The 22,095-nt window shown below is 54.7% G+C and overlaps 1 protein-coding gene across 3 annotated transcripts in view; it reads right to left on the bottom strand.

Annotated features, from left to right (window-relative positions):
* OLFM1 (olfactomedin 1) overlaps positions 1-18,569 on the bottom strand; it is a 35,945-nt gene extending 17,376 nt beyond the window's left edge. The window contains exons 1-3 of one of the 3 annotated variants that reach the window (XM_066563097.1): positions 18,300-18,569; positions 18,030-18,186; positions 3,228-3,377 (exon numbers count right to left, since the gene is read on the bottom strand). In XM_066563097.1, coding sequence (XP_066419194.1) covers positions 3,228-3,377; positions 18,030-18,095 — 216 coding nt within the window. In that variant the 5' untranslated portion in view covers positions 18,096-18,186; positions 18,300-18,569. Of the gene's footprint in view, positions 1-3,227; positions 3,378-5,605; positions 5,884-18,029 lie in introns of those variants that run through there. The other 2 variants (XM_066563096.1, XM_066563095.1) reach the window with 2 other exon arrangements.
* Positions 18,570-22,095: the final 3,526 nt, after the last annotated feature.

Below are 22,095 nucleotides of genomic sequence, written 5' to 3'. Positions count from 1 at the left end.
GAGGGGTGACTTGTAGGGCTCATGCAAAATTAATCCCATTTATTCCACTAGTGCCTAACCCCAGCTGCAAATAACCAGAAAAAGAGCATTTCTGTAATGACAGAGCAATACCTGAGTCTGCTGAGTAAAATTTTGGGAGGCTCCTTGGGCTCTCTCTCAGGTGGTGGGAAGGGAGGGACGTGCTCTGCTCTGAGAGCATCTCGCCCAGGCTGCTGCCCTCAAACACCTCTGGAACGTTTCTGCTCCCCCCTGAAGCACAGGAAAATTCTCTCCTCACGTGCCTCTGCACAGAGGTGCCTCAAATGAGCTGCTGTGCTGTTCTGGGGTGGGTTTCACAAGTCCAGAGTGGGTGTTTGTTGCCTGTGTTGTTTTCCATCGGGCGAGGTCCTGGCCAGATTTGCAGGGATGAGCCTGAGAATCCTGCCAGCCCCAGCACTGAGGATCTGCCTCTTTTCCCTCATTAGCACATTATGCCCTTGATCCAGCAAAGCACTTTGGCACATGATTAGGTTTCAATGAGCCTGTTGGAGCCCAGGCTGAAGCATGTACAGAAGTGCTCTAATGAACTCAGGCCCAAGGATAGTGCCTCTTAAATTCCCTCAGCTCCATCCATCAGCTGCAGTCCTCCAACCTCGCCTGAAAATGCTTTTTGCCTCCTCTCTCAGCCTGAAACCTCATTTTCACCAAGATAATGTGAGACAGATACCTGTGGCTCTCTGGGAGAAAAGAGTTATTTTTAGCAGTTGAAATAGGAAATTAATACAAATGAAGCTTCCAGTGCTGCTCTTGTCATCCTGTTTGAGGAGCTGATTCACAATTAAACCAGAGTCACAGGGAGTCAGCGTTGGCCTGATGACCTCAGTGAGGTTTATAAGGTCAGATCCAAGGTTTAAACCCTGCTCAAACTTCCCTGTGGATCAGCCTTTCCTGGCAGCTCCAAAAGGGTTGTTCTGAGCCCAGCTCTGGGGTTTCAGCTGGGATCAACCTTCAGCCTTGGGGAGCTGCACAAACTGATGGAGCAAGAGGAATCTTGGGGGAGATTTCCAAGGTTTGGGGTAAAAATCAGCAGAGAAATGGACTCAGCTGATGGTTCAGGAAACGAAAAGTTCATCTGATAAGGTTTGCACGAGGCAGTGATGGCTGAGAAGAGATGGCACCGTCCTGGGAGTGACCACCAGAGGAACAAAAAGAGCTGTAAAATCTGGAAATCAGCACTGGCTGAGAGGAAGGATTGGCAGGAAACCAGAAATGGTTTCACCGGCAGAAGAGGAAGCTGTGCCCGATAACAGGGCCAGACAAATAAACAAATAAATCAATCAATCAGATTTCTGTTTGGAGATCAAACACAACCTGATGATGAGCAGGACTGAGGCGATGTCCTGGTTTGGGTGCAGTCCAAGGGCTGCACTCAGCACCTGCCGCGTGTGAGGCTGGAAGGACTCGGCGTGGCCCAGCCAAGGATGAGCTCAGACCCCTCGAGTGTCAAACCCTGGGCTGAACACCCTGAGCAGCCCTGGCTGCCCTCCTTCCCCTCTGTGACCTGCCAGGGTGCCCAGCACTCCTTCCCTTCCTACACACGTCCTCATCCCCGTGAGCTGAGCACGGACGGATGGCAGCTCTGAACCTCCAAATCCCAAAAGATTCCTGCATGGAGATTTCCCTGAAGATGCTCTAATTGCTTTGTGTGCACACACATGCAGCTGATGCCTTGTAACACCATTTCCATGGGTGAATTCCACGCCTGCTCCTTGGAAAGCCCAACCACAATTTCCCCCTTGACACATTGTGCTGCTTCCTCTGCTGCCAGGGAGAAACCAGGGGCTGCAATTTCCCCCCATCGCAGAGCCAGGGTTAGAATGCCAGCTGAGGGAAGGAGATTTCAGGATTGAAATCCTCCCTGGGAAGCTGGAAGCTCTGCTCTGCAGTTGTTTGCACCTCCAGGGATGACCAGTTCAGCCTCCATCGGGATCAGATGTCTGGCACTAAGAGCCTGTTCCTTATTTTGGGGTTTTTCATATAGGTTAGCGTGGGAGTGAGATGCAGCCAGATTAGCAGGCAGGTATCATATCCCACAACACACGCCCAGAAATCCTGCTCCTCCCTCACTTTTTCTCCATTGGCAGCCAGAGAGCTGCATTAAAAAAACCCCCACTGAGCACCTCCACCCTCCTGATATTATCCCAGGTCTCCCATTCCCAACTCCTGCCCATCAGCAGAGGGCATTGGGTCAAATCCTGATTGTTTGGAGTGGATGAGGAGTTCTGGGAGCACCTCTGAGCTGTTTATAAATCCTGCTGCCTCTCAGGAGCAAAAGCACCCAGGGTGTTATTGCTGTGAGAAAGAAAAGCCTGACTTGGGATTATTTTTAGCAGCCTCTGACAACCCAAAGGATTGTTTTAGGGCTGAATGTTTCCTGGCTGGCTTTATTGTCCCCAGCACATGGGGAAATCAGTTAAGTGGAGGTTTAATATTGTTAGAGGGAATTAATACAGCAGCTTTCCCCAAAGCAGCAGGATGAAAATTCTTTTGTCATGCACGGCACAGGCCAATATAGCATTAGGGGATGGGGTTTAATTATATATCCAGCACAGGAGCCAGCTCATATTTGCAAGACAAGAGCACAATTTCACATGAAACAGCATTTCTTCACTGAAATCTATTATCTGGAAAATTCCTTGTTATTGGGGATGTTTCCCTAATGAGATTTTTTTGATCTTTTCGGACAGCAGACTATTAAAAACTAATCAAGAGGATGTCAACGTTAGGCAGAAAACCACAGAGAGTCATCTCTGTGCTACCTGCTGGCGACAGCTTGCAGGGTTTCACTTGACCTTTTCAATACCACCTTGCCTAGAAAAGCTTGGCTTTGGGCTTTTAATTCTCTCTCCTCTCCTGTTGCTGAGTCTGCTCTCAAACTGCTTGTGCCAACAGAATAAAAAAAAAGGGATTTTTTTTTTTATTTTTAAGATTTTTTTTTTAGAGATACGGTTCAATATTGGTGCTTTGATCTCAGCAGTTTTCCCTTGACCTTAGGCCAGGCTCTCTTCTCAGAAAACACTTAAAGAGAATTCTCCTCCTGCCCTCAGCTGATTATTCCCCACTACACACACAGGGACAGCTCCCCATGGAAAAACCATCCCAAGGGGTTTTCCCTGGAAACCAAGGCTCAGCTCAGGTTTCTCTCCCACCAAACCAAAGCACTTTTGGCAGCAGGGGCCAAGCATTACCTTTTCTAGGAGTTGTCTCAGCTGCTTTGTCCTGGCATCACGCGAGCACATCGTCTGCTGAGGTGCCACCACTGTGCATATACAACGTCCCTCGCTGTCCTGGGCAGAGCTGTACACCTGCCAGCTTTCCTCTGGGTTGGTAGGCAACACCTAATTAACACAGGGAGAGATGGGTTAATTAACCAGGGGAGGCCTGGCAGGGCTCTGGGAGGTGAAGGGGGATGAGGACGTGGCAGGGAGTGGAGGCTCCTCCGAGGGCCCAGCTGGCAAAATTCACTTGGAATGCAAAAATATGGATTGGGGACAAATCAGAGAAAGCTCTGAAAAGGAGAGGAAGAGCTGAAGACACGAAGGCAACGCGAGTGGGAAAGCAGGGACACAGGGAACAGTGAAAATTCCGGGTGCTGGGCACATCGGGGTGGGAGCCCTGCCCTGCTGCGGTGACAGAGCCCTCCTTAACACGGGGACAGGGATGGGGACAGAGCCCTCCTTAACACGGGGACAGGGATGGGGACAGAGCCCTTAACACTGGGACAGGGATGGGGACAGAGTCCTTAACATGGGGACAGGGATGGGGACAGAGCCCTCCTTAACACCGGGACAGGGATGGGGACAGAGCCCTTAACACTGGGACAGGGACGTGCCCGGGCCACCAGGGAGGGCACAGCGCCCTGCCGAGGGCTGAGCAGTGCCCCCAGCTCTGCAGAGCCCGCCGGGGTCTGGGGCCGGGTCTGGCAGCCGGGGACGCGCTGGGCTGAGCGCACGGACACCGCGAGGTACGGACACACGGACACCCTGAATTACAGACACCCCAAGGCACGGACACACGGACACCCTGAATTACAGACACCCCAAGGCACGGACACCACGAGGTTTGGACAGTCTGAGGTACGGACACCCCGAATTATGAATGCCCCAGGGCATGGATACCCCAAGTCACAGACACCCCAAGGTATGGACACCCCAAGGCACGGACATCCCGAATTACAGACACCCCGAGGCACGGACACCCCGAATTACGGGCACCCCGAGGTACAGACGCTCGAGGTATGGACACCCCGACCTACGGACACCCCGAGTTCCGTTCCCCCCCTCTCTGTGCCCGTTCCCCGGGCATGAGGACCTTCCCGGACAATCTCTCCCCTCCGCTCCAGGCAGGGGAAGCCCGGAGCCGAGCCCTGTGCAGAATCCCCAGCAGGGACGCGATGCAGCGCTGAGGGCACGCCGGGGAACGGAGCCCACCCCAAACACAGCGCGTTCCCCTCTCTGCTCTCAATTTTCCTTCTGTCTCACGGCATAATCCATTAGTTAATCCTAACCCAGGCTCGGAGCACTTTGAAAGTGTCACCGTGTCCCCAACCAGAAGGGAAATGTTCCTTCCACCACTTCCCTACAGAACAAATCACCTTGCAAATGCCCACGTTGACAGACATGCCCGGGCGGACGCGCAATTGGATTCCCTGACTAAAACAACCGGGAAAAAAAAAAAAAAAAGAATAATAAATGGATCTCATAAACCCTGACAACGTGGAGAAAAAAAATAAAAAGATCCCAGCTCCATTCACTGAGCAGCACAAGAACCACACGGAATACTCCGGGAACAGCAGAGCTGCAGCAGCGGGGCTCTGTCAGAAAGCACGAGCGTGCAGCCTGCAGGAGAAAGGTGCCCGACTCTCCCTGCTCAGGGAAGACAGACAGACAGACAGACTGCAATGATTTTCCCAGCCATTCCCAAGGTGGGAAGCTCAGGCACGGCCCCAGCTCTCCAGCAGAGCAGGGACAGGGGGTGCCCAGCGCGGCTGCATCCCCCCCATCCCTCCAGGGCGGATCGCGGAGGGAGAGCAGCGGAGGCGCCTCCCGGGACTCGCGCCCGCTCCCTCGGCGGCTTTTGCAGCGGCCACGAGGGAAACTTTGCATCCCTTCGGCGGCAGGGACGGTGCGGGGAGGCAGCCGAGTCACCCCCCGGCGCCAAGGGGGGGTGGCCGAGCAAGAGGAGAGGAGGGGAGAGGCAGAGACGCTCCCTGCGCCGTCACCCCCATCCCCTGCCAGCGCCCCATGCCCGCTCCCGCAGCACCGCGGGGACACTCGAGGGGCGGCGATCCTGCAGGGGGGGACCCTGCCGGCCACGGGGACACCTGGGCAAGGAGAGATGTGACAGCCGGGCGGGGAGGGACTGCGCGGCGGCGGGGAGCGGCCGCAGGGACGCTCCGGGATGCGGGGACGCTCCGGGATGCTCCGGGACGCGGGGATGCTCCGGGAGGCTGGCGTGCCCCGGGATGCGGGATGCTCGGGGATGCTCCGGGATGCTGGGATGCTCCGGGATGCTCCGGGATGCTCCGGGCAGCCCTCCCCGTGCCCCGCAGCCCTCCCGCACTTACTCCCGTGCTGCGGTCCAAGGTGCCGCCCGTGGCCGCCGTGAGTTTGGTGGTGTTGAGCCCCACGAGGGAGGGCAGCGTCTGCGACATCCAGTTGGTGATCATGGCCATGGTGCTGAGGACGACTCCAATCTTGAGTAAAGGCACAGACATGTCTGCGGGGGGGGCGGCAGGCACCCTTCATTCTGCACCGGCGCCGGGCTCCATGCCGCTGCCTTCGGGCTGCGCCAGCCGCCCCGCCGCCGCCGCCGCTCGCCGCCGCCCCATCGTCCTCCTCCTCCTCCTCTTCCTCCTCCTCCTCCTCCTGTGCCCTGCCCGGCGCTGTGCCCGCTGTGCAGCCGGAGGAGCGGGGCTGGCTCCCTGCGCCCCAGCCCCAGCCCCAGCCCCTGCGAGCGGCTGCGGGAGGCGGAACCGGGGCGGGACCGGAGCGGGAGGGACGGGCAGAGCCCAAGCAGGGGGGACACTGCGGTGGGAGATGGGCGAGAGGGAGGGGACGGCGGAGTGCGGGGAGGGAGGGGAGAAAAGGGTTTGGGGAGAAGGGAGTGGGAGGGGAGGTTTGGGGAAAGGGGAGGGGAGGGATGGGGAGGGGGAAGAGGTATGGGGAGAAAAGATTTGGGGATGAAAGATCTGGGGAGAAGAAATCTGGGGAGAAAAGATCTGGGGAGAAAAGATTTGGAGAGAAAAGATCTGGAGATAAAAGATCTGGGGAAGGAGGAGGGAAGGGAAGGAGAGAAGAAAAATTATGGGGAAGAAAAGAAAAAAATATGGGGAGGAAAGATTTGGGACAGGGATGTGGAGGGAAGGAGAGAAAAAAGATTTGGGGAGAAAAGATTTGGGGAGACTTAAAAGAATCAGGGAGAAAAGGTCTGAGGAGAAGGGAGTGGGAGGAGAGGTTTGGGAAAAGGGGAGTGGGAAAAGGGAAGAGGTATGGGTAGAAAAGATTTGGAGATAAAAGATTTGGGGAGAAAAGATCTGGGGAAGGGGGAGAGAAGGGAAGGAGAGAAAAAAAAATATGGGGAGGAAAGGTTTGGGACAGGGAAGGGGAAGGAAGGAGAGAAAAAAGATTTGGGGAGAAAAGATTTGGGGAGAGGTGAAAGGATCAGGGAGAAAAGGCTTGGAGAGAAAGGAAAGAATTGGGGAGAGGGGAGAGATTGAGCAGAGGGGGACAGGCATGGGGAAGGAAGAGAAAGGTTTGGGGGGAGGGAAGAAGATTTGAGGAGATAAATTGGGTGGGGGGAGAGGAATGAGGAGAGAGGGAAAATTAGGGAGGAGGTGGAAAGGGCTTTGGGGAGGTGGTGGAAGGGATTTTGGGGAGATGAAATGGATTTGGGGGAGGTAGAAGGGGTTTTGGTGAGCAGGTGGAAGGGATTTTGGGGAACAGATGGATGGGTTTTGGGGGGGAGATGGAGGGGATTTTGGGGAGCAGATTGAAGAGATTTTGGGGGGCAGGTGGAAGGGATTTTGGGGGGCAGATTGAAGGGGTTTTGGGGAGCAGATGGAAGGGGTTTTGGGGTGAGGTGGAAGGGGTTTTGGGGAGCAGATTGAAGGGGTTTTGGGGAGCAGATGGAAGGGATTTTGGGGAGCAGATGGAAGGGGTTTTGGGGTGAGGTGGAAGGGGTTTTGGGGAGCAGGTTGAAGGGGTTTTGGGGAGCAGATGGAAGGGGTTTTGGGGTGAGGCGGAAGGGATTTTGGGGAGCAGATGGAAGGGGTTTTGGGGTGAGGCGGAAGGGGTTTTGGGGAGCAGATTGAAGGGGTTTTGGGGTGAGGTGGAAGGGATTTTGGGGAGCAGGCGGAAGGGATTTTGGGGGGTGCGGCTCCCCCACTGCGGCGTGTGGCGCCCTCTGGCGGCTGTGAGCGGCGCTGCGGGCCGGGGTCGCTCGGTGGTCGCGGGGACAGCGGGGACACGGCGGGGACACGGCGGGGACACGGCGGGGACACGGAGCCGTGCCAGGACCAAGGGGAGCCGGAGCCGTTCACCGCAGTGTGGCACCTCTCCCGCACAGACCCGCGGGCTCTGGGTCCCCTGCGGGTCCCCTGCGGTCCCCAGGTCCAAGCGGGCTGGGCTGTCAGAGCATCCCCCACACCCCCGACTGTCACCTCGCCACGTCCTGCCACGACAGCACGAAGGACAAACCAAAGCTCACGGTCAGCCCTGCTCCCGCCTCATTCCCCGCGCAGGAATTGGCTGCCGAGCGATGCAAAGGGCGCACAGCCTGTCCGGCCAGCCTGGAATGTCACCTGGGCTTGGTCACCACTCAGGCGTCCCGAAGCTGCTTGAAGAAGTGCCCTGGTGACTTCAGAAGCCAAACCTCCGACCAGCAGAACTCCACAGCTCCTGCATCCTTCCCTAAGAGAACCTCGGAGCTCCCTGTGCAAAGCAGCACAGAAATGAAGCCCCTGTCCCTCTGCAGAGGACACAAGTGTCACCCCTGCCTTGTGGCACAGCCCCAACCTTGATACGGGTGCAGGGAGCCTCAGCTGCTCCATGGGCTGGCCCTGGGAGCCACCACATTCCCACCAGAGTCTGACCAGCCCAGCCCCAAACCCGAGCCCTCCAGAGCTGCTGTTCCACTGCTGTGGATTCTTGGGGTGGGGGTTTGGTTGCCCCAAAACCTCGACCCACCTCACATCCAGCACCCGGGTGATGTGCAGAGCACATCCCAGCAGGGAAGCAGGAAGGCCCAAAATGCAATCCCTGCTCAGCTGGCCTGTCCCACCTCAGCAGGACCTTGTCCCACCTGACCAGGACCTTGTCCCACCTCAGCAGGACCATGTCCCACCTCGCCAGGACCGTGTCCCACCTCACCAGGACTGTGTCCCCTGCTGGGGACGTGGCCCTTGTTGTGGGATCATCCCAGCACAGCCAGGCTGGGCAGAGGGAGCAGGAGCAGGCTGGGGGGGCAGGAGCAGCTTCATCAGGCAAAAAAAAAAAAAACAAACAAACCCAAAAATAAATCAAACAAACAAACAAAAAAACCCCAAAAAACCCCGCACACTTGGAACAGTTCCACCTTTTAGGAGGAATCCCAAATCCCTGCTCTGCCAGGTGCTTTGCTGTGCTCAGGCCTTGATTGCCCCTCTGATTTCCCACCCCAGTGCTGATATCCCAACAGCCCCAAGGTCCTTTTGGGAACAGAGTTTGTCAGGGAAGTTTATTCCTCATATTTGTCTGCTCCAGACACATACATGGGAATTAATCCTGTGGATATTGCAGTATTTAAATTTAAGAATCTCTCCTGTGCTTTGCTCTGGATAAAAATCCCTCCTGTGCCTTGCCCTGGATCCCAGCTGGGCCGAAACCTCATTTCCCGGCAGGGCAGGCAGGTGATTTCATTCCCATTCCCTTCCTGCTCTGCCATGATTAAAGCTCCTCCAGACAGGGCCAGCAAAGCCCAGAGAGGAGCTGTACCTGTAATAATGGGGGAAAAAGAGAAATCCTGGGGGATTTTCTTTCTTTCTTTCTTTCTCTCTCCTGTTTGCAGTGTTTATGAAAGAATCAAAAGCAGCATTTTTGGGGGAATTTTGGAATTTGTTTTCTTTTTTTTTGTTGCTGCCTAGATTCATGGAGTTAAGGAAAGGACATCAAAATGTTCTTCCAGACCCTTTTAAATTTTAAATTAAAGACCTTTGAAAAGTCTTAATGCATCAATGACCTGCCAGGAGCAGGAAGGGTCACAGCCCTTCCCCAAGGCATGGCCATGGAAGCTGAGCCCACCCCAAATCCCAGATCTGGTGGAAAAAGAGGCTCCCAGGAGCTGCTGTTCCCCTTTTTAGGGATGCAGGGCTGTGCAGAGCAGGAATTGGAGTTGCTGGTGTGTGATGAGCTGCAGTGAGCAGGACAATGACTTCTGTCACTTTTTGACACAGGTGGTGTGCAGGCACAGGAGCTGTGCCTCACCCTGATCACCTACCTGCTTTTAAAAGCCCAGTGTGGCAAAAAAAAAAAAAAAAAAGAATAAACCAACCAAAAACCCAGGGAATTTCATGTGGGAGAGCTGCCTTTCCTTATTCTGCAGCCCAACACAGGAACCAGCATGAAAGCAGCAAGGAAGAGCCTCAGGTGGCCCTGTCTGCCCTGGTGGGGCTTTCCCAGCTGGATTCTGGTCCTTCAAAATCAACTTTTCCACCACCACATCTGCAGGAACCCCTGAAGTGGTGGAGCTCAGCTTTCTCCTGAGCACTATTTTGTTGTTTTTTTTTTTTTTTTTGCATTCTGGGCAGAGAAAGAGCAAGAGCACGGGATAAATCAGAGACCAGGGTCTCCCAAAGGAGCTGCTGCCCCGAAAATTCCTCTGCCGGCAGGGAGAACGTCGCAGACACCTTTCCATTAAAAACCCTTTCCTTAGGATTTCTCCTCCTGAGAAGCTGAGAGGCCTCAGGAACAAAATGTAACCAATGGTTATCTGCTGCTGTGGAATGCAACAGGTGCATCTGGGATTGGGCTCATGTGGTTGTTTCTGATTAATGGCCAATCACAGCCCAGCTGGCTCGGACTCTCTCTCCGAGCCACAAACCTTTGCTATCATTCTTTCTTTTTCTATTCCTAGCCGGCCTTCTGATGAAATCCTTTCTTCTATTCTTTTAGTGTAGTTTTAATGTAATATATATCATAAAATAATAAATCAAGCCTTCTGAAACACGGAGTTAGATCCTCATCCCTTCCCTCATCCTCGGACCCCTGTGGACACGGCCAGAGGAGAACGCAGAGCTCGGAGCCCGGGGGAGCCCCGCCAGGGTCAGGGTGCGCGACAATCGGCGACAATCGGCGACAATCGGCGGTGGCAGCGCGGGGACACGGCGGTCACTGTCTCCCTCTCCTGGCTGCTTGGAGAAGAAAAAGCGCCCGAATTGCTCTTGCTCCCAAATTTTGCTATGGGGATGATGTGCAGGACTGAGGATTCCTGCTCTAAATAAACCACACAGAGAGGAAAAAGTGCCCCGAATTCCTCTTGCTCCCAAATTTTGCTATGGGATGATGCACAGGACAGAGGATTCCTGCTCTAAATAAACCACACCCAATCCCTGTTCAAATCTGGGATTTTAACATTAAATAAACCAGAGAATTCCTGCTCTAAATAAACCTAATCCCTGTTCAAATCAGGGATTTTTAACATTGAATAAATCAGAGAATTCCTGCTCTAAATAAACCACACCCAATCCCTGTTCAAATCTGGGATTTTAACAGTAAATAAACCAGAGAATTCCTGCTCTAAATAAACCACACCCAATCCCTGTTCAAATCTGGATTAAAATTAAAATTATTAAAATCAGGTATTTTAACAGCCCCAGACCTCGCTGGAGCCTTGGGGACAGCTGAGGCGACACCCAGGAGGACGATGCCAGCTGTGCCATGAGCTCAGTGCCCTTCCCACATCAGGGAAAAGGGGTCAGGACTGCAGACTGCAGCACAGGACAGCCCCAATCCTGCTCTTTGAGCTCCTCCTCTCTGTCCTGGACATCTCTGGGGTGGCCTGGACACACTGGGGCCTGTCCTCTCTGCAAGGACCTGGCTCTGGAATGTCAGGGATCCTCCTGAAAAGCTCGGATTGGGATTTTCCTCCCTCCTGAAAAGCTTGCATTGGGATTTTCCTCCCTCCTGAAAAGCTTGCATTGGGATTTTTCTCCCCCCTGAAAAGCTCAGATTGGGATTTTCCTCCCTCCTGAAAAGCTTGCATTGGGATTTTCCTCCCTCCTGAAAAGCTCAGATTGGGATTTTCCTCCCTCCTGAAAAGATCAGATTGGGATTTTCCTCCCTCCTGAAAAGCTTGCATTGGGATTTTCCTCCCTCCTGAAAAGCTCAGATTGGGATTTTCCTCCCTCCTGAAAGGCTCAGATTGGGATTTTCCTCCCTCCTGCAGCTGCTGGAGGGGCTCTGAAGGGTCCCCTTGGAGGCTTTGCTGCCTCCAGTGCCTCTTCCCACCTCTCCTGGAGCCCTGATTGGTGCCAGATGCTGATGCCAGGGGCTGTCCCTGTGATGCACCCCTGCCCCAAAGGGTGCAGCTGTGGGGAGGAGAGAACCCCCCAAAAAAACCCCTAAAAAGCACCTGAGGGGCTGTGCCCCCTGGCACTCCTCTTGCTGCCAAATTTTGCTGGGGATGATGTGCAGGGCTGAGGATTTCTGCTCCAAATAAACCACACAGAGAAGAAGAAGTGCCCGAATTCAGAGCCTCTCCTGTGGCTGCTGGGTGGTGCTGGGCACACAGAGGTGCCAGCCCAGCCCGGGGCTCCGAGCCTGCCTCGCTCTGTGCCCTCTGCCCAGCACCTCAGAGGCACCCAGGGAGAGGCCTGGACCCTGCTCTGGGCACAAAGAGAGGGTTTATGAATATATGAATATATAAAAATATGAATAACCCTTCACCCTTCCATTTCTCACCCCTTGCAGCCCGTCCTGGGCAGCCACAGCCCCCTCTGTGCCCATCCCAGCCTTCTGAGGGGCGCCTCAGCAGCTCACAGGAAATGGCACCAAGCTCCCCCTCGGTTTTGGGGGTCACAATTCCAAATATCCCGAGGTTTCTGCCTGGTTTTTGTCACTTTTTTTTTTGCTGCCACCACTCGCACAAACCTGACTGCAGGAGATGGATGCTGATCACAAGTTTTCCCCTCATTGTGGGAAGGCAGAGATGGACAGAAAATGAAAGGAAAGGAAAGGAAAGGAAAGGAAAGGAAAGGAAAGGAAAGGAAAGGAAAGGAAAGGAAAGGAAAGGAAAGGAAAGGAAAGGAAAGGAAAGGAAAGGAAAGGAAAGGAAAGGAAAGGAAAGGAAAGGAAAGGATCCCTGCCAGTTCCTGGTAAATCTGTGTGAGAATTGCGGCTGACTCCAGGGCCAGGCACATTTTGGGATCAGGCAGCCCAAGCTGCTCTGGGAAATGAGCTCCCAGCTCTGGACCCTCCCTGCTCCTGCATGAAAAACCCTCTGGAACCTCTCCTTTCCTCTGGGAGCAAGAACTCTGCAAGGGAACGTCCCCTTCACGTGCCCAAAGCTGTGTTCAGCTGAAGCTGCTCTTGTCATTGAGCCCAGGATCTGCAGCAGGTGCCAAGAGCTCAAAACCAGCCCAGGTTCCTGATTTTTGGAGGAGTTTTTTGGGCACATTTCCCTGGGTCAGGCACGCACCTCCAGTCCCTGAGGGAGTTCCCAGGGAAGAATTGTTCTCTGTGCTGCTTTCTAGCAAACACAGCTCTGCTCCTGGCCCTGGGCTCAGTGCTGACGTTGTCCCTCTGTTGTCCCTGCAGGATGGGGAGGGTGGGCTGGCAACAGGGAAAAAAGGGTCCGGAGCAGGGAAAAAAGGGGGTCCTGAGCAGAAAAAATGGGTCCCTGAGAGGGAAAAGGGGTCCTGAGGAGGATAAAAGGGTTCCTGAGTAGGATAAAAGGGTACCTGAGCAGGGAAAAAGGGTCCTGAGCAGGGAAAAAAGGGGTCCCTGAGAGGGAAAAGGGGTCCCTGAGAGGGATAAAAGGGTCCTGAGCAGGGAAAAAAGGGGTTCCTGAGAAGGATAAAAGGGTCCTGAGGAGGATAAAAGGGGTCCTGAGGAGGATAAAAGGGGTCCCTAAGAAGAATAAAAGGGTAGGATAAAAGGGTCCCTGAACAGGGAAAAAGGGTCTCTGAGCACAGGAAAAGGGTCCTGAGCAGAACAAGGGGTCCCTGAGGAGGGAAAAGGGATCACTGAGCAGGGAAAAAGGGTCCCTGAGAAGGATAAAAGGGTCCTGAGCAGGGAAAAGGGGTCCCTGACAAGGAAAAAGGGTCCTGAGCAGAATAAAAGGGGTCCCTAAGCAGAATAAAAGGGGTCCCTGAGAAGGATAAAAGGGATCACTGAGCAGGGAAAAAGGGTCCCTAAGCATGGAAAAAAGGGTCCTTGAGCAGGACAAAAGGGGTTCTTGAGCAGGAAAAGGGGTCCCTGAGCAGGATCAAAGGGTCAGGAGTGCAGCTCAAGCCAGTGTGGGGGCTGGCAGCAGGCTCGGTTCCAGGAGAGCAGGAACAACCAGCAGGAGCAGGAAAATCAGCATTCCCAGCTGCTGTGCCCCACATTTGGGGGCTGCTGGTCCCAAGGCACATCTCTGTGTCTCTGCTTCTCCAAGCCCACCTGCCCCTGCCCGCCTGGGGCACCCCAAAAAGCCACAAATCCCAGATGGGCATTGCTGGGGTGTCCCGGCCTTGTCCCCTTTTGTGGGGAGCTCCAGCAGAGCAGAGGTGACGCTGTCCCCTCCCTGCTCCAGCTTCCCCCAGTGCTCTGCTTAATTGCCTCTGATAGTAATTAGCTTTGTATTAACGTGTGGTGCTAATGCTGATTACAAGGACTGATAACTCCAGCAATAAATACGAGCCAGGGCTGGAAATTACCTCTGTTTTTTGTTTTTTTTTTTTAAATTTTTTATTGGTTCCAGCTGAAGTTAAGCAAGACAAGGCACAAATTGGTTTATGAGGCAGCTGCCTCCTGTTCCAGGCTGCAGATTTGCAGCTTAATCCTACCCCTGTGCATGTGTCTGCCTGCCAGGGGGAGGAGGTTTGGGCACCAAACTGGGCACTGGGAAATCCTGCATGGGCAGGAGGCAGCTGGGCTGGGCACTGCAAACAGCCCTGACAGGGACTTGAGGTTCTTTTAGGGAAAATTAATGGGTAAATGAAGATAATTCATATTTTTAAGGTTTTTCGCCTCTCCTTCCCCTTGCAAACAGCCCTGACAGGGACTTGAAGTTCTTTTAGGGAAAATCAATGGGTAAATGAAGATAATTCATATTTTTAGGGGTTTTTTTTTTCCCTCTTGCAGAAGCCCTATAAACGTTTCATATCAGGAAGGTGTTGCTCCCAGAATTACTGGGGCTGTGGATGTGGGAGCACCCTGCAGCTCCTGAGGGAACTTTGAGGAATTCCAGGAGGTTTTCACTGCAATATCCCAGCAAAAGGACAAAGGGACAGCTCGGACAGACAGCCAGCCAGCCAGCAGCTGGCACCCCAGCCCCCCCTCTGCTGCCTGCCCTGGCTGTCCCACAGCAGCCCCAGGCTCTGCCCTCCTGGCAGATCCTTCCAGAGCAGAGGTTGGCTCTGTCCCCCCATGGGCACCAGGAGAGGTGCCCTGGGTGTCCCCAAGGGGAGGACAAGGACAGGCAGCCCCAGACTTTGCCCAGCACCCCAAACCCTGCACCCCAGCAGGATGGGGCATTGCAGGGTGTGGCTGAGCCGTGGGGAGAGGCCGGGCTGGGCACAGAGCAGCTCAGAGAGGGGAAATGCCTCGTGCAGGGCTCCCCTCAGCCCTGCCAGGGGGGATGGAGGCACAGCACAAACACCTGGGGGGGTTTGGGGGCAGCTCCCCCCTTGTCCCACACAGGTCACCCCACCCCAGCCGGGTCTGGGAGCCCTGGGCAAAGCAGGGCTGCAGCCTCAGCCTGGCATCGCCCCTGTGCCCCCAGCACCCTCCCTGCACCCAGGGGGGCACCCCAGGGTGCTGCAGCACCCACGCCTTGCAGAGAGCCCCAGGGATCCCAGAGCCAGGCCAGGCTGGCCCCTCCAGCCCTGTTTGGGAGCCAGCTCGGTGCCCAGCTCAGTGCCCAGCTCAGTGCCCAGATCTGTGCCTATCTCTGTACCCAGCTCGGTGCCCAGCTCAGTGCCCAGCTCAGTGCCCAGATCTGTGCCTATCTCTGTACCCAGCTCGGTGCCCAGATCTGCCTCAGCTCGGTGCCAGTTCTGTCCCCAGCTTTGTCCCCATCTCTGTCCCCAGTTTTGTCCCCATCTCTGTGCCAGTTCTGTGCCCAGCTCTGTCCCCATCTCTGTGCCTATCTCTGTCCCCAGTTTTGTCCCCAGCTCAGTGCCCATGTCTGTCCCCAGCTCTGTCCCCATCTCTGTCCCCAGTTCTGTCCCCATCTCAGTCCCCATCTCAGTGCCCAGCTCAGTGCCCAGCTCAGTGCCCATCTCAGTCCCCAGCTCTGTCCCCATCTCTGTCCCCATCTCAGTCCCCAGTTCTGTCCCCATCTCTGTCCCCATCTCTGTCCCCAGTTTTGTCCCCATCTCAGTCCCCAGCTCTGTGCCCATCTCTGTCCCCATCTCTGTGCCTATCTCTGTCCCCAGTTTTGTCCCCAGCTCAGTGCCCATGTCTGTCCCCAGCTCTCCCTTCCCTGTGGCCTGTCCTGTCACTGTCAGCAGCAGCTCCTGCACCAGCAGCAAAGCTGAGATCAGCCCCCTGCATGCCCCAGCCTCCCCCCTTGCTGCCCAGGCTCTCTGGAGGGCCCAGCAGAGCCAGCCTGGCACGGAGCAGGGCAGTGCCCGAGCTGGCAGGAGCATTTGGGGCTGGCACCTGCCAGCTGTGCCAGGGCAAGGAGGGCTCTGCAGTGCCAGGCCCAGGGCACCTGCCCAGGTGGGCACTGCAGAGCTGAGAGCAGCCCCAGCAGGGCGGCTCAGCTAAGCCAGGCTTTAGCAGGGGCTCAATCCTCCTGCCACCAGCAGGGCAGGGCTCTCTGCCCAGGATCCGCTGGGCTCCCTGTGCCCACCACGATTTAAAGTTGCTGCCAAAGTTGAGGTGCTGCAGTCACAGAGGAAGCAAGGAGAGGAGAAAAGAGCCAGGCAGGGCAGAAACCTTGGCTTTCCTTTGGTTTTCCTTTGTTTTTCCCTTGGTTTCTCTTGTTTTTTCTTTGTTTTCCCTTGGCTTTTCCCTTGTTTGTCCCTTGGCTTTCCCCTTGTTTTTCCCTTGTTTTTCCTTTGCTTTTCCTTTGTTTCCCCTTAGTTTTTCCTTGGTTTTCCCTAGTTTTTCCCTTGGTTTTTCCTTCTTTTCCCCTTGTTTCCCCCCTTGTTTCCCCCCTTGTTTCCCCCCTTGTTTCCCCCTTCTTTTCCCCCTTCGTTTCCCACCTTCTTTTCCCACCTTCTTTTCCCACCTTCTTTTCCCCCTTGTTTCCCCCCTTGTTTCCCCCCTTGTTTCCCCCCTTGTTTTCCCCCTTCTTTTCCCACCTTCTTTTCCCCCTTCTTTTCCCCCTTGTTTCCCCCTTGTTTTCCCCTTGTTTTCCCCTCGGAAAATCCCCCAGAGCCGCTCGATGCTGCCCAGGCCGGCCAGGGGCTGACAGCGCCGGGTGCCCAGGCTGTGCTGTGACCCCTGGGGAAGCTGAAGGGGCACTGGGGTGACATCCCTGCCACCCCCCGTGCCCCGTGGCCGCCCCCAGCCGTGCCCAGGTGGGCAGGAGCCGCCGTGCTGGTGGTCCTGGCTCTTTGTCCGGTGCGGCGCATGCGCACCCTCAGCATCCTCACGCACAATGGGCTGCTCTGCTTCTTCCTCCCCACCCCTCCTCATCCCCACAGCCCCCGGATTGCTCGGCTTCTCCCCCCTTTCCCTTCCTGCATTCCGGGCTGCTCGGCTTCTCTCGGGATTTGGGGCAGATCTGGGCTCTCCTTTTGGCTTTGCATCCTCCCAGGAATCCTGGCAGGGTGCAAAGCCTAAAAGGCTCCAGGGGCTCAAACTTCAGCAGCAGGGCAGTGACAGGGAGGGCTTTGTCACTGGGAGAAAGGGAAGAATCATCTCCAGAAAGCAGCCAGGATGAGAGCCCAGCTGCTAATTGCTCCTACACTAAGAAGCCTCCATTCCCCTCCTATTTATAGCTGCTTTTTCTTTCCTTTTTTTTTTTTTTTTTGTGCTTCCAGGCAGCACCACAATTAACCCCACAATCTAGAGCATCCTCTTGCAATTACTTTTTTTCTTCCTCTCCTCAGGGACTGGTGGAAAAAAAAAACCAACAAAAGACAATCGCCCTGCCTGCCTCTCCCCAGTCAGCCTCAAGAAGTCAAATGGAGTTTTAATTCCACTTGCAAGAGACGGATTTTGGGTGCCTCCTTTCCTCCCCCCACAACCCCACTCAGCCTCACTCAGCCCAGGGGCTGGGACAGCAGAGAAAAGCATGGAAATCCAGGCAAAAAAACCCAAAAAAAACCCCCAAAAAACCAGCAGGTGGAGTGGAGAGAGGGGGATAAATCAACTGCCCCCGTCTCCCACCCGGCTGTCACAGATGCCAACGCCAAGGGACATTTAAATGTCACCTAAAACCAGCACAGCTACCCCCACACGAGAACCCGGCGGGGTGGGGGGTGACAAGCAGGGACAGCACTCCCACCTGCTCCCTGTGGCCACCCGGGCCAGCAGCTCCAGCCCCACCCAGGGGTCCCGCAGCCCCCCAGGTGAGCCGGGAGAGGTGACCCCAACATCCCCCATAGTGGCTGCCCCTCCTGCGGGGGTCCCACGGCCCGAATCCCCCCCAGGGCAGCGTGGTCCGTGCCCAGGTGCGGGGCAGGGCACAGGTGATGCTCGGGGAAGGGGCGGCCGGGCAGGTGCAGCATCCCCGGGCAGGTGCAGCATCCATGCCCCGGCAGGTTCCTGTGCTGCTCTCGAGGTTTAGCAGAAAATGGCGTTGGGGAGAAAAGGGAGAGGAGGAGGGGGAGTGGGGAAAGGAAGAGCTGGACCTACTTGGGTGAGTTCTGTGCCCATCAGGATGAGGAAGCAGAGGGTCAGCAGCTTGCTTGCCGGTTGCATCTCTCGCAGCCCGTTCTAGGCAGCTCGCATACAGATCACCTCCGGGCGAGCCTCCCCTGCGCCGTCCCCGAGCCTCGCTGCCTCCTTTATTCTTATTAATATTTCAATTTATATATTAAAAAAAATTAAAAAAAAAAAGGACAACAAAACGCTATTAAAAAAAAAAAAAAGACAAACGGCAAAAATAATAATTAAAAAACCAGCCTGATTTTGCGGGTGGCTCTCAGCACCCTCGGGAAGCGATGCCAGAAATCTGCTCAGCAGAGCCTTCACTTTGCATATTTATTGGGATCCCAGTTTCTCTCCTCTGCTCTCGGTGCTGGCTGTCTGGTAATTTATTTAATTTTTTTTTTTTTTTAATGGCTCCCCTGCTCCAAAGACATTTGCGAAGAGAAATTCAGCGGAGCACGCAGCGATTATCTCTGCTATTGCCAAAAGTTTGCCTGGAAAAGGGGGGTGATGGGGAGAGGACAGGGATTTAAAAAAAAAAAAAAAAAAAAGAAAAAAAAAGAAAAAGAAAGGAATTGGTAGGGCTGGCTACTAGCAGGGGATGGCTGTGGAACAGGATGTGACATCAAGTAAGGCGGGGGAAATTTAACTAAACACGGCAAAGGGAGAGGGGGAAAAGCAGGCGCGGGAGCACGGCTGAGGCTGCGGGGACCCCACGGGGAGCAGGGGGTTAAAACCTTCCTTAACCCCATCCTTATTCCCATCCTGAACTGCATCCTTCATTCCCATCCTGAACCCTGTCCTTAATTCCCATCCTGAACCTCCTCCTTAATTCCCATAATGAACAGCATCCTTATCCCCATCCTTAACCCTATCCTTAATTCCCATCCTGAACCCCATCCTTAATTCCATCCTGAACTGCATCCTTCATTCCCATCCTTAATTCCCTTACTGAACAGCATCCTTATCCCCATCCTTAACCCTATCCTTAATTCCCATCCTGAACCCCATCCTTAATTCCATCCTGAACTGCATCCTTCATTCCCATCCTTAATTCCCATCCTGAACAGCATCCTTATCCCCATCCTTAACCCTATCCTCAATTCCCACTCTGAACTCCATCCTTATTCCCATCCTTAACCTCATCCTTAATTTCCCTCCTGAACCCCATCCTTAATCCCACCCTGAACCCCATCCTTGACCCCATCCTGAACCCCCTCCTTAATTCTCATCCTGAACCCCACCCTTAATTCTCATCCTTATTCCCATCCTTATTCCCATCCTCAATCCCACCCTGCACCCCTTCCCTGTGCTCCCCTGATCTCCGGGCATCCCTCAGGGCAAGGGGGGGTGCCCAGGGATCTGATCCCCCCCAAACCCCAAACCAGCCCCTGGGGGAGGCTCCCAGCTCCATCCCCTGCCCCGCTCAGCTCCCCAGGATTTGGGGGCAGCACGAGGATGTGAGAATCCTTTTGTCACACCCCAACCTCACCTGTGGTGCCCCGGGGGCTGCAGGCGGTGCCCGCCCCTCCCTGGCAGCTCCTGCCCCTCATTTCTCTCTCACACGCCCCCCTGAATGCTTCCCAATCCCCAGTTTCTTCCAGAACCCCATAAATATTATGGAATATATCAATGTGTGTTGCTGTGAGTGAAGAGCATCCCCGCCCTGCTCCAGAGATCATCTCTTGGTGATTATTTAATTCCACAACAGAAATTCCTTCCCAACAGGAATTCCCACAATTAGCAGAGCCCCCCAGCAGAGAATTTCCCCCTGATTGCTCCAGGGTTTCTTTATCTGGAGCCCTTGGCAGTGGAGCAGGACATGGGGTCTGTGCAGGGATGAGCTGATGCTTTCCAAGTTCTGCCATCACGGAACTCAGCAGGAACCAGGAAATTTGTGGCTGAGCCTCCATGGGGACAAAAAGCTGAGAGCAAACTGGAAAAAAAGCTTTCTGTGTTGTTTGCATCAGCAAATATTTAAGGGAAAGTTGTGGCAGCCCTTCCAGGAGGGTTTTAGCAGCTCCAGCCAAGGAATCATCCCATCCTTTTCAAGTGAGCTTGGAAAGGCAGCCCAGGGAGCAGCTGGGATGTCTGACTGTCCCACAGAGATCCCTCCTGAGACACTTCCCTCAGCACCTGCCTTTAAACTCGGTGCTTTAGAGCCCATAAAAGCTGAGGACTTTTAAAAAAAAGCATTAAACTCCTCTTGACTTCATGGAGAGCAGCACAAGGAGGCCAAAAGCATCAGTGGAGCTCCGGGGTTTGAACACCTCCTCCCCTGGCACCTCGGGAGGTGTTTGATTACCACAGGCACCACCTTCCCCCTGGCAGGGATCACAGCAGGGCAAAAAAAAAATTCCCCAAATTCAGAGGAAGGAGGAGGAGGAGGAGAGAGCTCCACATGGCTCTGTGGGTATTTCACTGTTTCAAGTGCCTTCAAAACCTACCTGAGCAGCTCTCACCAAGCCTGGCCACGAGCCAGAGGCAGCACGGGGCTGCTGCAGCTCCAGGTGCAGCCAAGGCTTGAAATAGATGGGAGAGAGGCAGAACCCAGCAATGAGAGCTATTTCACATTAAAATGTTCAACAAAACAGCTCAACTCCACCTGGGAAGCTGCTGTGCCCATGGAGGATGATTTCAGCTTGGTTCAGACCTCAAAGGTGAAATCCCGGCTCGTTTTACACGGACAAGGCTCTGAAATGGACTTTTCCCAAAGCACCAAGGGGGAATCTCATTTTCCCCCCTCCTCGGGGTTTATACACATCCAGTTTTATTGACCTTCATGGCTTGCACTTGGGCAAAACCATCAGCCCTGCAACTGGTTTAATTTATTCCTCTTTTGAAGCATTTCTGAATGAATATCAACGGCCTCATTATTGAACTGGAGCTCCAGAGGGGGAGGCCCTGCATGGTCCATCCTCCAGGGAACAGCCCTGCCCCAGGGAGCTCCACTCCCAGGACAGAAATCAGAGAAACCAAGAGAAGCAAAAGGGGAAGAAAATATCACCCAGTGGGAACACAGCTCAGATCTTTTGATTCCAGCAGTGTCTTCCTCAGACTCTGAAAAACACCTCCTCGAAATTTGGAAGGAGTTCAAGGTCTGGAGAACCTCTGCCCGTGGAGTGTGACTAAAGAGGCTCTGGGAAAAGGGAGGGCTGGGAGGAGGCTGCTGGGGAAGCTTTCTGAACATGAAGGCTCTTTTATCTCCTAAAAAAAAAAAAAAAAACCCAGCAAAGCAAGAGTCCACAGTTTGGAGTAGAAATAGGGCCTGGGTTGTTTTTTGGTTTTTTTTCCCCCTCAGGGGAGGAGAATCAAGCTGTGGAATAACTCAGAAGGCACGGTGCCCTCTGCAGCAGAGCCTGCCCAGAGCTGCATCCCTGCTCCTCCAGAAGGGAGAACAGAGGGACAGAGCGCTCCTCCCGTGAAACTCTGGCTGTGAGATGGAGGAGAGGAGGCAAAACCACATCTGCTTCCTCTTCTCCATGGATGGGATGAGGTGGAGGCCAGGACTTGGCTCTCCAGAGCCTGCTGTGCTCTGCAGCAGCTGCCAGGACACAGAAATGGACGGCAGGGAATGGCAGGGAAGGGCAGGGAATGGCAGGGGATGGCAGGGATGGCAGGGAAGGACAAGGGACATCAGGGGATGGCAGGGACAGTAGGGGAGAGCAGGGGATGGCAAGGAAGGGCAGGGGTCATCAGGGAAGGGCAGGGGACAGCAGGGGATGGCAGGGACAGCAGTGACATCAGGGGATGGCAGGGAAGGGTAGGGGACATCAGGGGACGGCAGGAAATGGCAGGGGAGGGCAGGGGACACCAGAGAATGGCAGAGGACATCAGGAGATGGCAGGGAAGGGCAGGGGACATTAGGAAAGGGCAGGGGACATCAGGGGATGGTGGGGACAGCAGGCAGCCCCTTCCTCTTTGCTGGAAGCCAGAAGCACCTGCAGGGCTTTGTCACACCCCTGTCCCTGTCCTTTACAGCTCCTCCCTTCTGTCCCAGTGACCTCCCAGCCCCTCCCGGGCACATCCCGAATTCCCAGCTGGTTTCACC

This window comes from Molothrus aeneus, chromosome 19 (genome assembly GCF_037042795.1).
Source record: "Molothrus aeneus isolate 106 chromosome 19, BPBGC_Maene_1.0, whole genome shotgun sequence".
In the NCBI taxonomy this organism is placed as follows: domain Eukaryota; kingdom Metazoa; phylum Chordata; class Aves; order Passeriformes; family Icteridae; genus Molothrus; species Molothrus aeneus.
Note: the sequence above shows the minus strand (reverse complement) of the source record. Positions and strands in the feature narration are given on the sequence as shown.